Below are 16109 nucleotides of genomic sequence, written 5' to 3'. Positions count from 1 at the left end.
GTTATTAGGTGTTGGTAAGGATAGTAGAGAGCAGTCATTGTTTCTGCTGGGTTATTAGGTGTTGGTAAGAAGAGAGCAGTCATTGTTTCTGCTGGGTTATTAGGTGTTGGTAAGGATAGTAGAGAGCAGTCATTGTTTCTGCTGGGTTATTAGGTGTTGGTAAGGATAGTAGAGAGCAGTCATTGTTTCTGCTGGGTTATTAGGTGTTGGTAAGGATAGAAGAGAGCAGTCATTGTTTCTGCTGGGTTATTAGGTGTTGGTAAGGATAGAAGAGAGCAGTCATTGTTTCTGCTGGGTTATTAGGTGTTGGTAAGAAGAGAGCAGTCATTGTTTCTGCTGGGTTACTAGGTGTTGGTAAGGATAGAAGAGAGCAGTCATTGTTTCTGCTGGGTTATTAGGTGTTGGTAAGGATAGTAGAGAGCAGTCATTGTTTCTGCTGGGTTATTAGGTGTTGGTAAGGATAGTAGAGAGCAGTCATTGTTTCTGCTGGGTTATTAGGTGTTGGTAATGATAGTAGAGAGCAGTCATTGTTTCTGCTGGGTTATTAGGTGTTGGTAAGGATAGTAGAGAGCAGTCATTGTTTCTGCTGGGTTATTAGGTGTTGGTAAGGATAGTAGAGAGCAGTCATTGTTTCTGCTGGGTTACTAGGTGTTGGTAATGATAGTAGAGAGCAGTCATTGTTTCTGCTGGGTTATTAGGTGTTGGTAAGGATAGTAGAGAGCAGTCATTGTTTCTGCTGGGTTATTAGGTGTTGGTAAGGATAGTAGAGAGCAGTCATTGTTTCTGCTGGGTTATTAGGTGTTGGTAAGGATAGTAGAGAGCAGTCATTGTTTCTGCTGGGTTACTAGGTGTTGGTAATGATAGTAGAGAGCAGTCATTGTTTCTGCTGGGTTATTAGGTGTTGGTAAGGATAGTAGAGAGCAGTCATTGTTTCTGCTGGGTTATTAGGTGTTGGTAAGGATAGTAGAGAGCAGTCATTGTTTCTGCTGGGTTATTAGGTGTTGGTAAGGATAGTAGAGAGCAGTCATTGTTTCTGCTGGGTTATTAGGTGTTGGTAATGATAGTAGAGAGCAGTCATTGTTTCTGCTGGGTTATTAGGTGTTGGTAAGGATAGAAGAGAGCAGTCATTGTTTCTGCTGGGTTATTAGGTGTTGGTAAGGATAGAAGAGAGCAGTCATTGTTTCTGCTGGGTTATTAGGTGTTGGTAAGGATAGTAGAGAGCAGTCATTGTTTCTGCTGGGTTATTAGGTGTTGGTAAGGATAGTAGAGAGCAGTCATTGTTTCTGCTGGGTTATTAGGTGTTGGTAATGATAGTAGAGAGCAGTCATTGTTTCTGCTGGGTTATTAGGTGTTGGTAAGAAGAGAGCAGTCATTGTTTCTGCTGGGTTATTAGGTGTTGGTAAGGATAGAAGAGAGCAGTCATTGTTTCTGCTGGGTTATTAGGTGTTGGTAAGGATAGTAGAGAGCAGTCATTGTTTCTGCTGGGTTATTAGGTGTTGGTAAGGATAGTAGAGAGCAGTCATTGTTTCTGCTGGGTTATTAGGTGTTGGTAAGAAGAGAGCAGTCATTGTTTCTGCTGGGTTATTAGGTGTTGGTAAGGATAGAAGAGAGCAGTCATTGTTTCTGCTGGGTTATTAGGTGTTGGTAAGAAGAGAGCAGTCATTGTTTCTGCTGGGTTATTAGGTGTTGGTAATGATAGTAGAGAGCAGTCATTGTTTCTGCTGGGTTACTAGGTGTTGGTAAGGATAGAAGAGAGCAGTCATTGTTTCTGCTGGGTTACTAGGTGTTGGTAAGGATAGTAGAGAGCAGTCATTGTTTCTGCTGGGTTATTAGGTGTTGGTAAGGATAGAAGAGAGCAGTCATTGTTTCTGCTGGGTTATTAGGTGTTGGTAAGAAGAGAGCAGTCATTGTTTCTGCTGGGTTATTAGGTGTTGGTAAGGATAGAAGAGAGCAGTCATTGTTTCTGCTGGGTTATTAGGTGTTGGTAATGATAGAAGAGAGCAGTCATTGTTTCTGCTGGGTTATTAGGTGTTGGTAAGAAGAGAGCAGTCATTGTTTCTGCTGGGTTACTAGGTGTTGGTAAGGATAGTAGAGAGCAGTCATTGTTTCTGCTGGGTTATTAGGTGTTGGTAAGGATAGTAGAGAGCAGTCATTGTTTCTGCTGGGTTACTAGGTGTTGGTAATGATAGTAGAGAGCAGTCATTGTTTCTGCTGGGTTATTAGGTGTTGGTAATGATAGAAGAGAGCAGTCATTGTTTCTACTGGGTTATTAGGTGTTGGTAATGATAGAAGAGAGCAGTCATTGTTTCTGCTGGGTTATTAGGTGTTGGTAAGAAGAGAGCAGTCATTGTTTCTGCTGGGTTACTAGGTGTTGGTAAGAAGAGAGCAGTCATTGTTTCTGCTGGGTTATTAGGTGTTGGTAAGGATAGTAGAGAGCAGTCATTGTTTCTGCTGGGTTATTAGGTGTTGGTAAGGATAGAAGAGAGCAGTCATTGTTTCTGCTGGGTTATTAGGTGTTGGTAAGGATAGTAGAGAGCAGTCATTGTTTCTGCTGGGTTATTAGGTGTTGGTAAGGATAGTAGAGAGCAGTCATTGTTTCTGCTGGGTTATTAGGTGTTGGTAAGGATAGTAGAGAGCAGTCATTGTTTCTGCTGGGTTATTAGGTGTTGGTAATGATAGTAGAGAGCAGTCATTGTTTCTGCTGGGTTACTAGGTGTTGGTAAGGATAGTAGAGAGCAGTCATTGTTTCTGCTGGGTTACTAGGTGTTGGTAAGGATAGTAGAGAGCAGTCATTGTTTCTGCTGGGTTATTAGGTGTTGGTAAGGATAGAAGAGAGCAGTCATTGTTTCTGCTGGGTTATTAGGTGTTGGTAATGATAGTAGAGAGCAGTCATTGTTTCTGCTGGGTTATTAGGTGTTGGTAAGGATAGTAGAGAGCAGTCATTGTTTCTGCTGGGTTATTAGGTGTTGGTAAGGATAGAAGAGAGCAGTCATTGTTTCTGCTGGGTTATTAGGTGTTGGTAATGATAGTAGAGAGCAGTCATTGTTTCTGCTGGGTTATTAGGTGTTGGTAAGGATAGTAGAGAGCAGTCATTGTTTCTGCTGGGTTATTAGGTGTTGGTAAGGATAGTAGAGAGCAGTCATTGTTTCTGCTGGGTTATTAGGTGTTGGTAAGGATAGTAGAGAGCAGTCATTGTTTCTGCTGGGTTATTAGGTGTTGGTAAGGATAGTAGAGAGCAGTCATTGTTTCTGCTGGGTTATTAGGTGTTGGTAAGGATAGTAGAGAGCAGTCATTGTTTCTGCTGGGTTATTAGGTGTTGGTAAGGATAGAAGAGAGCAGTCATTGTTTCTGCTGGGTTATTAGGTGTTGGTAAGAAGAGAGCAGTCATTGTTTCTGCTGGGTTATTAGGTGTTGGTAAGAAGAGAGCAGTCATTGTTTCTGCTGGGTTATTAGGTGTTGGTAAGGATAGTAGAGAGCAGTCATTGTTTCTGCTGGGTTATTAGGTGTTGGTAAGAAGAGAGCAGTCATTGTTTCTGCTGGGTTATTAGGTGTTGGTAAGAAGAGAGCAGTCATTGTTTCTGCTGGGTTATTAGGTGTTGGTAAGAAGAGAGCAGTCATTGTTTCTGCTGGGTTATTAGGTGTTGGTAAGAAGAGAGCAGTCATTGTTTCTGCTGGGTTATTAGGTGTTGGTAAGGATAGAAGAGAGCAGTCATTGTTTCTGCTGGGTTATTAGGTGTTGGTAAGGATAGTAGAGAGCAGTCATTGTTTCTGCTGGGTTATTAGGTGTTGGTAAGGATAGTAGAGAGCAGTCATTGTTTCTGCTGGGTTATTAGGTGTTGGTAAGGATAGAAGAGAGCAGTCATTGTTTCTGCTGGGTTATTAGGTGTTGGTAAGAAGAGAGCAGTCATTGTTTCTGCTGGGTTATTAGGTGTTGGTAAGAAGAGAGCAGTCATTGTTTCTGCTGGGTTATTAGGTGTTGGTAAGGATAGTAGAGAGCAGTCATTGTTTCTGCTGGGTTATTAGGTGTTGGTAAGAAGAGAGCAGTCATTGTTTCTGCTGGGTTATTAGGTGTTGGTAAGGATAGAAGAGAGCAGTCATTGTTTCTGCTGGGTTATTAGGTGTTGGTAAGGATAGTAGAGAGCAGTCATTGTTTCTGCTGGGTTACTAGGTGTTGGTAAGAAGAGAGCAGTCATTGTTTCTGCTGGGTTATTAGGTGTTGGTAAGGATAGAAGAGAGCAGTCATTGTTTCTGCTGGGTTATTAGGTGTTGGTAATGATAGTAGAGAGCAGTCATTGTTTCTGCTGGGTTATTAGGTGTTGGTAAGGATAGTAGAGAGCAGTCATTGTTTCTGCTGGGTTATTAGGTGTTGGTAAGGATAGTAGAGAGCAGTCATTGTTTCTGCTGGGTTATTAGGTGTTGGTAAGGATAGAAGAGAGCAGTCATTGTTTCTGCTGGGTTATTAGGTGTTGGTAAGGATAGTAGAGAGCATTCATTGTTTCTGCTGGGTTATTAGGTGTTGGTAAGAAGAGAGCAGTCATTGTTTCTGCTGGGTTATTAGGTGTTGGTAAGGATAGTAGAGAGCAGTCATTGTTTCTGCTGGGTTATTAGGTGTTGGTTCTGAGACCTGGGACTGTAATGACAGGACGAGGAGCGTCTGAGACCTGGGACTGTAATGACAGGAGGAGGAGCGTCTGAGACCTGGGACTGTAATGACAGGTAGTCGGTTGGTCAGTTATTTAGTTCCCACTGGGCACGCCACATCATTTCAACTTGAAAATGCGGGTAATATTTGGTTAAGATGAGATTACTGATTACTGAGATTTGAACCTATATTCACCCACATAAAGACAGTTATTTAATTCCGGTACTATCGAGTTTGAAAACTATACTCAACTAATAATCAACTACATTTAAAGATTGAGGTTGAGAACACATTGTGACCAAAACATATCATAGTCTCCGACCAGAGGTAGTCAGTCAGTCTGTATGGAAGCAACAGTGACCTCTCCAGCATCCCCACAGGGAGGTCAGTCTGTATGGAAGCAACAGTGACCTCTCCAGCATCCCCACAGGGAGGTCAGTCTGTATGGAAGCATCAATGACCTCTCCAGCATCCCCACAGGGAGGTCAGTCTGTATGGAAGCAACAGTGACCTCTCCAGCATCCCCACAGGGAGCTCAGTCTGTATGGAAGCAACAATGATCTCTCCAGCATCCCTACAGGGAGGTCAGCCTGGGTAAATGGAGCTACTGGGAGTTATTTAACTAACTATGAAGAGCTTTTAGAGAATCAATCATCAGATTCACGCCAAAAACAATACAAATCAGCCTGCAGCAATGTCCTTCCTTCCGTCTGTCTGTCTGCCTCTACACTATTCTACACTGAGTTTGATTCTGTTACTAAATAAATGACTACCTCTGTGGCACTCATATTACTGAATACAACTCATATTCTCCAACCCAACAGACCTCTAAACTGAGGAGAGGGAGGGTTAGGGGGAGAGAGGAGAGCATAGAGAGAGTTAGGAGGAGAGAGGAGAGCATAGAGAGGGTTAGGGGGAGAGAGGAGAGCATAGAGAGGGTTAGGAGGAGAGAGGAGAGAGGGTTAGGAGGAAAGAGGAGAGAGGGTTAGGGGGAGAGAGGAGAGCATAGAGAGGGTTAGGAGGAGAGAGGAGAGCATAGAGAGAGTTAGGAGGAGAGAGGAGAGCATAGAGAGGGTTAGGGGGGAAAGGAGAGCATAGAGAGGGTTAGGAGGAGAGAGGAGAGCATAGAGAGGGTTAGGAGGAGAGAGGAGAGCATAGAAAGGGGTAGGAGGAGAGAGGAGAGCATAGAGAGGGTTAGGAGGAGAGAGGAGAGCATAGAGAGGGTTAGGAGGAGAGAGGAGAGCATAGAGAGGGTTAGATGGAGAGAGTTTGGAGGAGACGGGAGAGAGGGTTAGGAGGAGAGAGGAGAGAGGGTTAGGAGGAAAGAGGAGAGAGGGTCAGGGGGAGAGAGGAGAGCATAGAGAGGGTTAGGAGGAGAGAGGAGAGAGGGTTAGGAGGAGAGAGGAGAGAGGCCAACACACCCAACTCCCTTCGCAGGAACGACCATCCTACCCTGGGTGCTTTGACCAGAGCTGAAACCCAAAGAGTCACTGCCTATGCCCCCCCCCCCCCCGCCAACATCCCCTTCCTTTCAGTTAATTCCGCACCAGCTGGCGTTACCCCATAGGCCCATGGACAGGAAGAGCCATGACACCGGGTCATCCTACCCACTGCTCAATGAGAAACTATGTAGGGTCATCCTACCCACTGCTCAATGAGAAACTATGTAGGGTCATCCTACACACTGCTCAATGAGAAACTATGTAGGGTCATCCTACACACTGCTCAATGAGAAACTATGTAGGGTCATCCTACCCACTGCTCAATGAGAAACTATGTAGGGTCATCCTACACACTGCTCAATGAGAAACTATGTAGGGTCATCCTACCCACTGCTCAATGAGAAACTGTGGGAGGAGGTTAAAAGTCCACAATACAACTTGAAGCCGTGGACAGAAGGTCCACTCTATCTGGCTGACGGTGAGGCTAAATGACCACTTGGATGGAGTGAGGTGGAGCTGGCTGATGGTGAGGCTAAACGACCACTTGGATGGAGTGAGGTGGAGCTGGCTGATGGTGAGGCTAAACGACCACTTGGATGGAGTGAGGTGGAGCTGGCTGACGGTGAGGCTAAACGACCACTTGGATGGAGTGAGGTGGAGCTGGCTGACGGTGAGGCTAAACGACCACTTGGATGGAGTGAGGTGGAGCTGGCTGATGGTGAGGCTAAACGACCACTTGGATGGAGTGAGGTGGAGCTGGCTGACGGTGAGGCTAAACGACCACTTGGATGGAGTGAGGTGCAGCTGGCTGATGGTGAGGCTAAACGACCACTTGGATGGAGTGAGGTGGAGCTGGCTGATGGTGAGGCTAAACGACCACTTGGATGGAGTGAGGTGGAGCTGGCTGACGGTGAGGCTAAACGACCACTTGGATGGAGTGAGGTGGAGCTGGCTGACGGTGAGGCTAAACGACCACTTGGATGGAGTGAGGTGGAGCTGGCTGACGGTGAGGCTAAACGACCACTTGGATGGAGTGAGGTGGAGCTGGCTGATGGTGAGGCTAAACGACCACTTGGATGGAGTGAGGTGGAGCTGGCTGATGGTGAGGCTAAACGACCACTTGGATGGAGTGAGGTGGAGCTGGCTGACGGTGAGGCTAAACGACCACTTGGATGGAGTGAGGTGGAGCTGGCTGACGGTGAGGCTAAACGACCACTTGGATGGAGTGAGGTGGAGCTGGCTGACGGTGAGGCTAAACGACCACTTGGACGGAGTGAGGTGGAGCTGGCTGATGGTGAGGCTAAACGACCACTCGGATGGAGTGAGGTGGAGCTGGCTGACGGTGAGGCTAAACGACCACTCGGATGGAGTGAGGTGGAGCTGGCTGACGGTGAGGCTAAACGACCACTCGGATGGAGTGAGGTGGAGCTGGCTGACGGTGAGGCTAAACGACCACTTGGATGGAGTGAGGTGGAGCTGGCTGATGGTGAGGCTAAACGACCACTTGGATGGAGTGAGGTGGAGCTGGCTGACGGTGAGGCTAAACGACCACTTGGATGGAGTGAGGTGGAGCTGGCTGACGGTGAGGCTAAACGACCACTTGGATGGAGTGAGGTGGAGCTGGCTGATGGTGAGGCTAAACGACCACTCGGATGGAGTGAGGTGGAGTTCCACCTGTGTAACCGCTCCTATATGATTCCTTCTGTTATCCTACAAACCAAGAACCTTGCTTTTCCTGTCGTGTTGGGAATTGATTTCATGTACTTCAGTGGTGTCCAGATTGATATCGCACACAATTGCTACTGGTTTCCATACAATCTGAGCAAGAAGCATTTCTTCCAATCAGAAGCTACAAAGTTACCTGATTGGTGTCCAAATGTGGCAGTCTCCTCTGCCATTGCTCCGGTACCACTAACCCTTAATCCTTCTGATGATCTCCTTTTACAGGCTGTGAGAAGAGCTGAGCTGGAACAGCCAGAAGGGTTAAGGCTGTTGGAACAGCTGCAGAATAACTCTGTATGTACTTCAAAGCTGGGACGCACCGGGCTCCTGAACCACAAAATATTCCAGGAAATGCCAATCAAGCAGAAGTCATATCGTTTGTCCGTAGCCATTCCCGTGGAGTACCTGGATCTCCTGGAGGTGTTCAACAAGGCCTGCGCTGTCTCTTCCTCCGCATCAACCCAACTGTGCTGTTGACCTTCTCCCAGGCACTACACCACCTCGGGCAGCTTTACTCCCTGTTGGGTCCGGAGACCAAGGCTATGGAGGAGCACATTGAGGACCCTCTCGCTGCAGGGAGTATTCATCCATCTGCCTCTCCCGCCGGACAAAACTCTGCGCCCGTGTATCGACTACCGGGGCCTTAATGACATCACGGTTAAAAAACGTTACCCTCTACCACTCATCTCTTCAACTTTCGAACCTCTTCAGGGAGCAAACATCTTCTCTAAGTTGGACCTTCGAAATGCTTACCATCTTCAAGGAAAATGCTATGTCTGTCACAAACCCAACACCTCTCATCACCCCGAGAACCCCATACCCCACAGTAAAGCATGGTGGTGGCAGCATCATGCTGTGGGGATGTTTTTCATAGACTAGGAAACTGGTCAGAAATGAAGGAATGATGGATGGCACTAAATACAGGGAAATTCCTAAGGGAAACCTGCTTCAGTCTTCCAGAGATTTGAGACTGGGACGGAGGTTCACCTTCCAGCAGGACAATGACCCTAAGCATACTGCTAAAGCAACACTCGAGTGGTTTAAGGGAAAACATTTAAATGTTTTGGAATGGCCTAGTCAAAGCCCAGACCTCAATCCAATTGAGCATCTGTGGTATGACTTAAGGATTGCTGTACTCCAGCGGAACCCATCCAACTTGAAGGAGCTGGAGCAGTTTTGCCGTTGTGCCGGGAGGTGTTTCCTGAAACGCTGGCAACACAAGGTCAGCCTTCACTGCTATGCAGACGACACACAGATGTACATTTCAATGAAGCATGGTGAAGCCCCGAAGTTGCCCTCCCTGGAAGCCTGGAGAGAGGAGAGAGGGTTAGGAGGAGAGAGGAGACAGGGTTAGGAGGAGAGAGGAGAGAGGGTTAGGAGGAGAGAGGAGAGATGGTTAGGAGTTGCCCTCCCTGGAAGCCTGTGTTTCAGACATTTAAAAAAACCTTTAAGTAATGTTTGCACACTGTTTTACTCATTTCATATGTATATACTGTATCCTAGTCAAGTGCATCCTGTTTAACTAATGCTGTATATATTCTATATATACTATATCTGTATTCAATATATTCTATATCTGTATTCAATATATACTATATCTGTATTCAATATATACTATATCTATATTCAATATATACTATATCTGTATTCAATATATACTATATCTGTATTCAATATATACTATATCTGTATTCTATATATACTATATCTGTATTCTATATATACTATATCTGTATTCTATATATAGTATATCTGTATTCAATATATACTATATCTGTATTCTATATATACTATATCTGTATTCTATATATACTATATCTGTATTCTATATATACTATATCTGTATTCAATATATACTATATCTATATTCTATATATACTATATCTGTATTCAATATATACTATATCTGTATTCTATATATACTATATCTGTAGTCAATATATACTATGTCTGTATTCAATATATACTATATCTGTATTCAATATATACTATATCTGTATTCTATATATACTATATCTGTATTCTATATATACTATATCTGTATTCAATATATACTATATCTGTATTCTATATATACTATATCTGTCACGCCTGCTCTCGCTCTTTCCCCGTGGCGCTCGAGTGCGCCAGGCTTCCCTGCATTACGCACTCCTGCTGCCCTGCATTACGCACTCCTGCTGCCCTGCATTACGCACTCCTGCTGCCCTGCATTACGCACTCCTGCTTCCCTCGTCACGTGCATCAGCGATTCATCGCACTCACCTGGACTCAATCACCTATGTTATTACCTCCCTATATCTGTCTGTTCCCTGCTTCAGCATGAATTGTTCCCTGCTTCAGCATTAATTGTCATATGTCATAGTATTTACCGGTTCTGACGCTGTCCCTGTCCTGTTCCATGTCTGTGTAAATTAAATGTTCACTCTCCGTACCTGCTTCTCATCTTCAGCGTCGGTTCTTAAAATATCGGTATTCTATATATACTATATCTGTATTCTATATATACTATATCTGAATTCTATATATACTATATCTGAATTCTATATATACTATATCTGTATTCTATATATACTATATCTGTATTCTATATATACTATATCTGTATTCTATATATACTATATCTGTATTCTATATATACTATATCTGTATTCTATATATACTATATCTGTATTCTGTATATACTATATCTGAATTCTATATATACTATATCTGTATTCTATATATACTATATCTGAATTCTATATATACTATATCTGTATTCTGTATATACTATATCTGTATTCTATATCTGTATTCTATATATACTATATCTGAATTCTATATATACATTACATTTACATTTAAGTCATTTAGCAGACGCTCTTATACTATATCTGTATTCTATATCTGTATTCTATATATACTATATCTGAATTCTATATATATGTTACGAGAATTTTGTTCTCAGTTGTTCATAAACCCAATTGAATTAATTACTCAGCCTGAAACTCAGAATTTGTAGGAAACTGGTTGGAATGAATCGGAGTGGAGGCCCAGCTACAATTGTCAGGAATGTTTATTTAGAGCTCTCTGCTTATCATTTCCGGTATATTGGTCTATATACCTCACATTTCGTCATAAACGTCCCTCCTCCTCTCAGATACAATTGCAACATAGTTCACAAGTCTTCTTCACATACATTGTCCACCACCTGTTATACAATCTACTACAAGCCCAAGGTCTCTCCTCCCTGGGTGGGGAGACTTCCATCCCTGTTATCAGTTCCACAGTGGTCACAAGTTGTCTGCCACAGTTCCTTGCCTACTAACAGTCCCTCTTTCTTATGGACAAACATTCTTCATCAGACAGGATATAATTCTGTTAGTTATAATTCTATGTTAAATGTATACATAATTTAGACATTATTCATAAAATCCCCATAACAATATACTATATCTAAATTCTACATTCTATATCTGTATTCTATAAACTAAATATTCCATTTGCATACTGTCCATAATGTCTATAATGTCTATACATCCCATGACATACAGTACCAGTCAAAAGTTTGGACACACCTACTCATTCAAGGGTTTTGTACTATTTCTACATTGTAGAATAATAGTGAAGACATCAAATCTAAATATATTTTAGATTTTAGATTGCTCAAAGTAGCTACACTTTGTCTTGATGACAGCTTTGGACATTCTTGGCATTCTCTCAACCAGCTTCACCTGGAATGCTTTTCCAATATCTTGAAGAAGTTCCCACATATGCTGAGCACTTGTTAGCTGCTTTTCCTTAACTTTGCGGTCCGACTCTCAAATAAAGAAAAACCCTTGAATGAGTAGGTGTTCTAAATCTTTTGACCGGTAGTGTATATACTGTCTTTACACACCAGCATATATACTGTCTTTACACACCATCCTATATACTGTTTATACACCATCATATAAACTGTCTATACACACCATCATATATACACCATCATGTATACTGTCTATACACACCATCACATATACTGTCTATACACACCATCATATCCACTGTCTATATACACCATCATATATACTGTCTATACACACCATCACATATACTGTCTATACACACCATCACATATACTGTCTATGCACACCATCATATATACTGTCTATACACACCATTAAATATACTGTCTATACACCATCATATATACTGTCTATACACACCATCACATATACTGTCTATACACACCATCATATACACACCATCATATATACTGTCTATACACACCATTTAATATACTGTCTATACACACCATCATATATACTGTCTATACACACCATCACATATACTGTCTATACACACCATCATATACACACCATCATATATACTGTCTATACACACCATCATATACACACCATCATATATACTGTCTATACACACCATCATATATACTGTCTATACACACCATCATATATACTGTCTATACACACCATCATATATACTGTCTATACACACCATCATATATACTGTCTATACACACCATCATATATACACCATCATATATACTGTCTACACACACCATCATATATACACCTTCATATATACTGTCTATATACACCATCATATATACTGTCTATACACACCATCATATATACACCTTCATATATACTGTCTATACACACCATCATATATACACCTTCATATATACTGTCTATATACACCATCATATATACTGTCTATACACACCATCATATACACACCATCATATATACTGTCTATACACACCATCATATATACACCATCATATATACTGTCTATATACACCATCATATATACTGTCTATACACACCATCATATACACACCATCACATATACTGTCTATACACACCATCATATATACACCATCATATATACTGTCTATACACACCATCACATATACTGTCTATACACACCATCATATATACACCATCATATATACTGTCTATACACACCATCATATACACACCATCACATATACTGTCTATACACACCATCACATATACTGTTCATATACACCATCACATATACTGTTCATATACACCATCACATATACTGTCTATACACACCATCATATATACTGTCTATACACACCATCACATATACTGTCTATACACACCATCATATATACTGTCTATATACACCATCATATATACACCATCACATATACTGTCTATACACACCATCATATATACTGTCTATACACACCATCATATATACTGTCTATATACACCATCATATATACACCATCATATATACTGTCTATATACACCATCATATATACTGTCTATACACACCATCACATATACTGTCTATATACACCATCATATATACACCATCATATATACTGTCAATGCACACCATCATATACACACCATCATATATACTGTCTATATACACCATCATATATACTGTCTATGCACACCATCATATATACACCATCATATATACTGTCTATATACACCATCATATATATATACTGTCTATACACACCATCACATATACTGTCTATATACACCATCATATATACACCATCACATATACTGTTCATATACACCATCACATATACTGTCTATACACACCATCATATATACTGTCTATACACACCATCACATATATTGTCTATACACACCATCATATATACTGTCTATATACACCATCATATATACTGTCTATGCACACCATCATATATACACCATCATATATACTGTCTATATACACCATCCTATACACACCATCATATATACACCATCATATATACTGTCTATACACACCATCATATTTACTGTCTATATACACCATCATATATACTGTCTATACACACCATCATATATACACCATCATATATACTGTCTATTTCCACCATCATATATACTGTCTATATACACCATCATATATACACCATCATATATACTGTCTATACACACCATCATATATACACCATCATATATACTGTCTATACACACCATCATATATACTGTCTATATACACCATCATATATACTGTCTATACACACCATCATATATACTGTCTATATACACCATCCTATATACACCATCATAAATACTGTCTATACACACCATCATATATACACCATCATATATACTGTCTATATACACCATCCTATACACACCATCATGTATACACCATCATATATACTGTCTATACACACCATCACATATACTGTCTATACACACCATCATATATACTGTCTATATACACCATCATATATACTGTCTATACACACCATCATATATACTGTCTATACACACCATCATATACACACCATCATATATACTGTCTATATACACCATCATATATACTGTCTATATACACCATCATATACACACCATCATATATACTGTCTATATACACCATCATATATACTGTCTATACACACCATTATATACACACCATCATATATACTGTCTATACACACCATCACATATACTGTTCATATACACCATCATATATACTGTCTATATACACCATCATATACACACCATCATATATACTGTCTATATACACCATCATATATACTGTCTATACACACCATCACATATACTGTCTATACACACCATCACATATACTGTCTATACACACCATCATATATACTGCCTATATACACCATCCTATACACACCATCATATATACTGTCTATAAACACCATCATATATACTGTCTATATACACCATCCTATACACACCATCATATATACTGTCTATATACACCATTATATATACTGTCTATACACACCATCACATATACTGTCTATACACACCATCACATATACTGTCTATACACACCATCATATATACTGTCTATATACACCATCATATATACTGTCTATACACAACATCCTATATACACCATCATATATACTGTCTATACACACCATCATATATACTGTCTATATACACCATCATATACACACCATCATATATACTGTCTATACACACCATCATATATACTGTCTATACACACCATCACAAATACTGTCTATATACACCATCATATATACTGTCTATATACACCATCATATATACTGTCTATACACAACATCATATATACACCATCATATATACTGTCTATACACACCATCATATATACTGTCTATACACAACATCATATATACACCATCATATATACTGTCTATATACACCATCACATATACTGTCTATATACACCATCATATATACTGTCTATATACACCATCATATATACTGTCTATATACACCATCATATATACTGTCTATATACACCATCATATATACACCATCATATATACTGTCTATACACACCATCACATATACTGTCTATATACACCATCATATATACTGTCTATATACACCATCATATATACTGTCTATACACAACATCATATATACACCATCATATATACTGTCTATATACACCATCACATATACTGTCTATATACACCATCATATATACTGTCTATATACACCATCATATATACTGTCTATATACACCATCATATATACTGTCTATATACACCATCATATATACACCATCATATATACTGTCTATACACACCATCACATATACTGTCTATATACACCATCATATATACTGTCTATATACACCATCATATATACTGTCTATACACACCATCATATATACTGTCTATACACACCATCATATATACTGTCTATACACACCATCATATATACTGTCTATACACACCATCACATACACTGTCTATACACACCATCATATATACACCATCATATATACTGTCTATACACACCATCACATATACTGTCTATACACACCATCACATACACTGTCTATACACACCATCACATATACTGTCTATACACACCATCATATATACACCATCATATATACTGTCTATACACACCATCATATATACTGTCTATACACACCATCATATACACACCATCATATACACACCATCATATATACACCATCATATATACTGTCTATATACACCATCATATATACTGTTCATATACACCATCACATACACTGTCTATACACACCATCATATATACACCATCATATATACTGTCTATATACACCATCATATATACTGTCTATACACACCATCATATACACACCATCATATATACTGTCTATACACACCATCATATATACTGTCTATATACACCATCATATATACTGTTCATATACACCATCATATATACTGTCTATACACACCATCATATATACACCATCATATATACTGTCTATACACACCATCATATACACACCATCACATATACTGTCTATACACACCATCATATACACACCATCATATA

The 16109-nt window shown here is 40.2% G+C and overlaps 1 protein-coding gene across 1 annotated transcript in view; it reads right to left on the bottom strand.

Moving 5' to 3' along the window:
* Nucleotides 1-6462: 6462 nt before the first annotated feature.
* LOC129824573 (uncharacterized) overlaps nucleotides 6463-16109 on the bottom strand; it is a 169678-nt gene continuing 160031 nt past the window's right edge. Inside the window, exon 12 of the mRNA XM_055884264.1 lies at nucleotides 6463-7794. Coding sequence (XP_055740239.1) covers nucleotides 6463-7794 — 1332 coding nt within the window. The remainder of the gene's footprint in view (nucleotides 7795-16109) is intronic.

This window comes from Salvelinus fontinalis, chromosome 26, assembly GCF_029448725.1.
Source record: "Salvelinus fontinalis isolate EN_2023a chromosome 26, ASM2944872v1, whole genome shotgun sequence".
NCBI lineage: Eukaryota > Metazoa > Chordata > Actinopteri > Salmoniformes > Salmonidae > Salvelinus > Salvelinus fontinalis.
Note: the sequence above shows the minus strand (reverse complement) of the source record. Positions and strands in the feature narration are given on the sequence as shown.